The 7,220-nt window shown below is 44.8% G+C and overlaps 1 protein-coding gene across 1 annotated transcript; it reads right to left on the bottom strand.

The window, feature by feature from the left end:
• Nucleotides 1–1,459: 1,459 nt before the first annotated feature.
• On the bottom strand, nucleotides 1,460–6,974 carry LOC147629494 (uncharacterized). The gene is made up of 2 exons (XM_086812750.1): nucleotides 4,413–6,974; nucleotides 1,460–4,115 (listed from the first exon to the last, which is right to left on the bottom strand). Exons 1-2 carry the CDS (start codon nucleotides 5,718–5,720, stop codon nucleotides 1,869–1,871), a joined length of 3,555 nt encoding a protein of 1,184 aa, XP_086668876.1. The 5' UTR covers nucleotides 5,721–6,974; the 3' UTR covers nucleotides 1,460–1,868.
• Between the last annotated feature and the right edge of the window lie 246 nt (nucleotides 6,975–7,220).

The following is a 7,220-nucleotide window of genomic DNA, read 5'->3' as shown; positions in this document are numbered from 1 at the left end:
AATCTAGTGTGGTTTGCCTCTAATCTCTCCAAATTAGCTTCAAACCTTGAGTTTACTTCTGAACCACCATGTTCAGTCCTAAACTCGCCAGACACATTAGAATACTCTGTTAAGCTCTTCGACTTAGAATTATTTCTAACAAACAAAGTCATGGTTTATTAAACTATGTTGGATCCAATGACAATGAATAACCATGCTCGTTTGGAGTGAAGTACTTCTCACTTTAATCAGGCAGTAGCCCCATCACATACTGGTAATGATCCACGCATTTCCTAGTGCCTTGCCAACTGGTAGGTTCTACAAGGACATGAACTTTGCAACACTAAATAGCCCAAGTAAAATAAGAATTTATTTTCCTTTCATGAAAGTCATTCCATACTTCCATGATTTATACTATAGAGCAACAAACATGCATTCATCAAAAATGAACATCAGTGTTGGATATAGGCAAGTCTACACTCCTTGAATATTCTAGGGCATCCCCCACATATCACAACCAACCAACAATACTAGTCTCCATGCTCACCAATGGTTCTATAGCATTCTCAAACTAGAAACCGCTCTATCAGCACTAGTATTTGATCATGGCTATGCTACCTAGAGCTTCTCCAAACTCTATCATTGGATTTCTTCTCAACCAAGGCTATCATTGAGTCTCAAACTCAATCTTGTCCAAACACTTGATCACTAAACGAAACATGCATACAACCAATCAAAGAGTCTGTGTACGAGCCTTGGTGTCCCATACCACCAAGACCACAATGACCTTCATGAACATTTGATGTCCCATACCATCAAATGAGAATGAAGCTCACCATGGCACACAAGCAAACTCTTTTCCTCTCCTTGAGAAACAAAATCTCAAGTATATGGATGACTACGCACCCATGGGTGTTTGCACTAGACGAACCATGCACAATCTGTTCTTCCAAAGTTCAACATGGCTGTAATTTTAAGAACTATATCATGCTCCATAGCCTTGGATACTCAATCTAGAGTATTTATGTGAATTATCCAACAATGTCCCAATGGCCCCTGTCATGGTCTGGGGAAGCCAAACTGGCTCCAATGAAATTTTTCCACGTCATCTAGCACAATGTTGATTGTGACAAGCAGTGCAAGCAAAACTTAGCAACTCAGCAGTGCAGAATGGATGTTGACATGGGAAATCTTTTGGCCAGACCACATCAGCACTCAGAATGGATGGTGATGGATGGTGACAAGTGAGTAAAGCAGATGAAGATTCTTGAAAACAATCCTTCTTGATTGTACGGTCCAGATCTTCTCTCTGGTACTCCAGACCATGGCGGTCAAGGGTCATGGGAGGTTAAATCCCAATTCTACAACATTATAAGATGGACTTTAACGCTTGAGTTCACTAGATGCTACCACATCAGCGGTTGTGGAATTTAAAAAAACTTAAACGAATGAGAGGATGACACATAAGCAAGCATATCTTGGAATTTTAAATTTTTCAAATGAATGAGAGATTGACACATTAGCATACCTTGGAATTTATCAATGAGAGAATGACACGTCAGAGAACACTCTCTGAAGTTGACGAATGCTATCAGAGCTGCTACAAGGGGGGTAACCAGTCCATCGCCAAATTTGGTTTGCAAAAATATGTCAAATGTCACCGCAAAAAGTAAAATAAAAGGGCAGGTAAACGTTCAGAATTGATATGCACAAAAAAGTGGAACTGACAGCAGCCCTCCTTATAGAGAGAAGGGCTGCCGATAGGCTCTATCAGTTTTCTCTTACATTTTCCAACTTCATGACAGTCAAATTTTTGTTTTTCGAGCCGGGGTCAGTCAAACATGGCCTCTAAAACAAATAGGGGATGCAGCACAGTGCTAGTATGAGGTCTACTCATCATTGTCAGAGCCACACCCCATTGTCAACATCTCAGACCAGCTCTTTACTGAGTGTGACGGACCATGATTTTTGGGGTCTTTACACAATTCCATGCTATGGGCGTCAGATGGGTAGGCAATACTACCGACAATTGGCTCACAGGCAGTGTAGATTCCTGGTTTTTGGAAGTTATGGGAGGCTGGTGGATATACAAAACTGCCACGTAATGGCTTGAAGGCAGTGCAGATCCCTTGCTTTTGAATGCCATGAATGGCAGATGGATATGCATTACTGCCAAGTGATGTTTCATGGGAGGTGGATATCTCTTGGTTTTGAAAGCTGTAGGCAGCTGTTGCATAGGCCATGCAGCAGCCTAGTAATGGATCATAGGCAGAGCCAATCTCTTGCTTATGGATGCTGTGGGCAGCAGATGGATAGGCAATATTGCCAACTAGTGGCTTGTGGGGGCTGGAGATCGCTCGCTTTTGGATGCTATGGGCAGCCGATGGAGAAGCAATACTGCCAAATAATGCAGCAGAAATATCCTGCTTTTGGATGCTAGGGGCAGCAATGCTGCCAAGTAATGGCTTGTGGCTTGTGGAGATTTCTTGCATTTGGATACCAGAGGCGGGCGATGAATGGGCAAGACTGCCATGTGATGGCTCATAGGCAGGGGAGATATCTCGCTTTTGGATGCTATGGGCAGCCGATGGACAGCCATGTGAAGGCTCGTAGGCCATGGAGATGTCTTGATCTTGTTGTTCATCAGTAGCAAGTTTGTGAAGACACACCGTTTCTTTTTTAGATGATTTGGACCCAGTTCGCCTGCTAAGATAAACAAGGTGGTGTTCACAATAATTGAATCCGTTCTTGGCATGTTGAGAGCATTGCCATCCCTTCCCATCTTTTCTTTGACACTGCTTCAACACGTGCACCTCTTCTCCAGCATCTTGTGAGCAGTTATCCTTCGTTTGTAATGTCTGCTTATGTACCTCCACCCTGCCATGAACATTGTTAGCAAAGCAACCCTCCCCATCCAGTTGATGGGAAAAGCCTTCAGCCTGTGCTCCTACAGCTGGTGGCTTCTCTGGCGTTTCAAACTTTGCCCGCCCTCTGACTACAGCCCTACCTTTTCGCAGGCGCCCTTGATGACGCTCACAATAAACAAAGCCAGGCTTGCATAGCCAAGAGCACTGCCATTGCTTTCCATCTTTCCTGTGGCACCGTTCCATCAGTCTGCTCTCCTCGCCTTGATGAGCTACACCTGTATCTCCAGGGCAGCCAACGTTCCATGGAATCAAGCAAGAGGTTAACCTTACAGCCTGTATAGCCTGCTTGCTACCACTATCTTCTGTGAATTGACCATACCCACTGACACTATTTTTAGCATCAGAACTAGGCATGCATAGAGATTCTTGCTCTGAACATCCATGCTGGTTTGTGTTACCCTTCCATCCATGGTTGGCAGTCCTTCGTCCAGCCACAGCATCCATCTGCAAAGGCCGTGTTGCCTCCCTACCACAGCCATTTTCTTTTGATTCACTGGCTTGTATGTTAGTGGGCATGGGCTCTCCACATACCTCTGGAACATATATCTCTTGCTTTGTGTCTCCAGAAATTACATGATGTGCGTCCCCACGTCCCTCTCCATTGTAACCAATCTGAGACATCCTCACAGCACATTGATCTGACCCATTCACATCTTGTTTTGATCCGGTAACTTGCCCATGTGTGCCAACACCGTCCCCATTGCCTGCCTTGATTCCATTGTCTACATCCCATGCTTGAGTCACCTGCACATCTGGCTTCGTCTTTTCTACCGCTGCAAAACCACTGTCTTCCTTTCTTTTTCCCTTCTTACACCGTCTATGATGATGATGCTCACAGTAAATAGAACCAGGCAACACTTGCCTGGAGCACTGCCATAATTTGCCATCACTTCTGCGACAGCGTGCTACATCAAGCTGTTTTCCTTTCGAAGAAAGTTCCCTTCTTTGCCCTGAGCCGCTATCAGCCACTTTTTGAGACTCTTCTTGTACATTATCTGGAATTTCTGACTTCTGGCCCTGGATGTCAGGCCAAGATGTTTTCTCTGGTAAATGAACATCCTTCACCCTTGCTTTCCTCCTGTAATCATGATGGAGCTCACAGTACAGCATGCCTGAAGTGGCATTTCGCGAACATCGCCATTGCTTTCCATTTGACCTGCGACATCGTTCAAGATTGTACTCCTCCACAGTGTTATCTGAGCTTACAACCTGAAAGCAATGCATACAATGAGAGGAGAACATCATGTTAAAGGGCAGTGGCCCCATATGATGTTTTGAATATCTAAGTTGGTAAGGGTTGGTGAGTGGATCCATTTTCTCACTTTTTTTATGAATTTTTTTTTTAAAAAAAAAAGAGGAGAACGTGTTAAAACTCGAAAAAAAAAAATTGCTCTCACTAGTCATTTGTTGGTTTAAGAGCTTTGATGCCATTCCTCTACTTTGTCATGAACTAAAGCAAGACTCAAGCACATACGATCCACACAAAAAGAGAGGAGCCTTGCGCACCTGGGTAACTTTTTCGATTCCATCTCCAGTGTCGCCTGAAACTCGCCTGCTTTTCAACCTTGGTTCGTATTCTGTGGCACAATCTGAGGCATAATTCCTTTTGTGATTAATGTGGGCACTGTGCCATCCTGCAGTTTCAGGCCACTTGACCCTGCTAACTGCCTCCGGGATGACATCTCTAGGCTTCACATTGCTCTCATGAGGTTTGTGACCAGCGCAATTTTTAATATCCAGAGAATTTGCCAAAGAGAGGCTTTGAACTCTCTCTTCTCCAGGGAGTCCAAATGCCAAGCCTAAACCATCCTTGGGCTCTGATGCGACAGTTGACATAGACCCCATACAAGCATCAGACCTTGCATTTCCCTTTGCGTGAGGTTGATCAACAGTACTGCTGCACTCAGTGCTTCTAGAAAGAAGGCTTCCACCGTCACTAGAAGGATTGCAAAAAAGCCCCACATGGGCCATCTCAGCACCTTCATCAAATGGAGGGTCACCATGTCCTTGCATCCAAGTGGCCTCTGGTGATACGTAACCCGTCAGGTTCATCACACCCGCAGCAGCATTCGTATGAAGCTCTTTCTCACTGTTTGCAGAAGCTAGTGAAAGTGACAGCTTGTCATCTGTTATGGTGGATGATGCTTCAGGTTCAGCTCTTTGTGTGAGCAGAAACTCTTCCACCTTGGAAGAGGGGATCTCCACCTTTTCAAGTTCCCGAGATCTACTCCAGATTCCTCCAGGGTTCCAAGGTTCGGGCTGCAAGCCTCCCACCTCGTGTTGCTGTCTGGAATGAATGCTACATGCAGCAGTGGAAGGAATAGGCAGGATGAAATTGAACTGCAAGCTTTCCATCTTGTGTTGATGTTCAAAACCATTCATACCCATGGATGATGGGCTGTTTGAATCATCCATTTGCATGATGCCATCTGCATGCTGACTGGAATAGTACTGCACCTCATGTTCATGTGTGGACCCATCTATACCAATGGATAGGCTGTGTTGATCATCCGTCAGCATGATGCCATCCTCATTCGGGGGCTGCAAGTTTTCCAACTGATCTTCATGTGTGATCCCATCCATACCCATACATGGAACGTGTGAATCATTCATCTGCATGATGCCCTCCGACCTTCCCATAATTCCATCTTCTTCCCAAGTGGAAAATGGGTCCAGCATTGGATATTTTAGAAGGGGAAAAGCTATCTTGATGATGGGGAGCAGGGTTGCTCGATCTTCTTCGGATATGGACCCCACCAGTTTACGGTCTTGGTAGTCACCAGATGAAAGGGAAGAGAAAGAGACCTCTCTCATTTGGAAAGGCCTGCAAGAAGGAAACAAGGCTTATCAGGGTTTGGTATACAAGAAGGAAACCCAGTCTGGTCCATGTTGAAGCTAGGGCTTCACTGCCTGCAAGAAGGAAAAGTAGACTGATCCATCCTGGTATAGCTGATAGTTTCTCTACCTGCACGTAATCACATCCATGTTGAAGCTAGGGTTTTAGTGCCCACGGAAACACAACCCAACTTGGTTCATGTGAGAGCTAGGATCATGAGAGCGCTCCATTTTGGAAAGCCAGCTTGTTCCATCTGATGTTGGATATAATTTGTGTTTTGATATCATGTAGACTTTGTAGCTTTCTGCCTTGCAAGGTTGCATGGGATTTGGTTGGTTTAAGGGAAGGTGGGCTGCACTGGGGTGGGGCAACAGGTGGTGCCCACCAATGCAATCTTGAAAAGCGTAGATGGGGTTTTCACCGTTCGCAAAAAGTTTTGTAGGCTTGGGAAGCTCGGTGTGTTAGTACAAGCTTGGTGAGGGCCGATTGGGTGTCCAGAGTTTTAGGAGGGTTTGCAGAAGGAAAGAACAGTGGGTAAAGGTGCAAGGTACAGGACATGAAAGGAACCATCAAAAAACAGAAAGAAAGATAGGGCTCTCTGTGCAGCGTGGGAAAGCACACAGAATTCAGAAATTGAAAGGAAAACTCGGGAACAAGGGGACAGAGAGCAACGGGTTCCCAAAACTTGAAAAGTGGGAGCTGGCTCCAGAGTCCTGCAAGTTACTACTTCAGTACTAACCTAAGCCTTACAATGTAGTGACTGCACATGCACACACACTGGTGCTAAGTCGCTGACTGTAGGCTTAGCAAGTTAGCAGGGAGTCGAGACCTTAACAGAGAGAGACTTGTGAGAGAAAGAGAAAGAGAGATGAAAGATGTCAGGATCAGGAAGAAAGGGAATGTGGGCATTGGACAGGATCAGGTTCGCCTTTCAGTTCCGGACAGCAGGAGCCATTACTCCACAGAAGCTTACCCAACAGAAGAACCCCTCAGTGCTCACTGCATCGGCGATTCAAAAACAGAAGCAGCAGCAGCAGCAGCAGCAGCAGCAAGAATGATCAACAAGCTTCACCCATTAGCTAATACCTGAGAGCCAAGAGTATCAACAGCAAGCCTTCAAAGAAAGCTTCATTTACACTAGCGTAGTGCCATCAACAACCCCACCAAGATCAGCGATTTAGCATTGAAGACCCAAACCTTGAAATTGAGCATAGTCATGGTCCACCCCAGATGACGATGATAGAGGTCCTCAATAATTATTTGAGTATTAGTTCATATATATATTTTTTATATTTAACCGCACTCTCTTCTCGAGAAATTCATTCCCCCGTACTTAACAGATCGTCGGCACATTTGTCAATCACATCTTGGTGACAAACTTACAAATCACTCAAAGAGTCTCATCATGTACTATTTTTAATTTCAGATGATTAATATTAGATATTATGTATACATATTACTATGTTTACCTATCAAAT

The sequence above is a fragment of the Cibotium barometz genome, chromosome 18 (genome assembly GCF_041138505.1).
Source record: "Cibotium barometz isolate CiBa-2024 chromosome 18, ASM4113850v1, whole genome shotgun sequence".
Lineage (NCBI taxonomy): Eukaryota > Viridiplantae > Streptophyta > Polypodiopsida > Cyatheales > Cibotiaceae > Cibotium > Cibotium barometz.
This window is presented reverse-complemented; position numbering and strand designations above follow the sequence as displayed.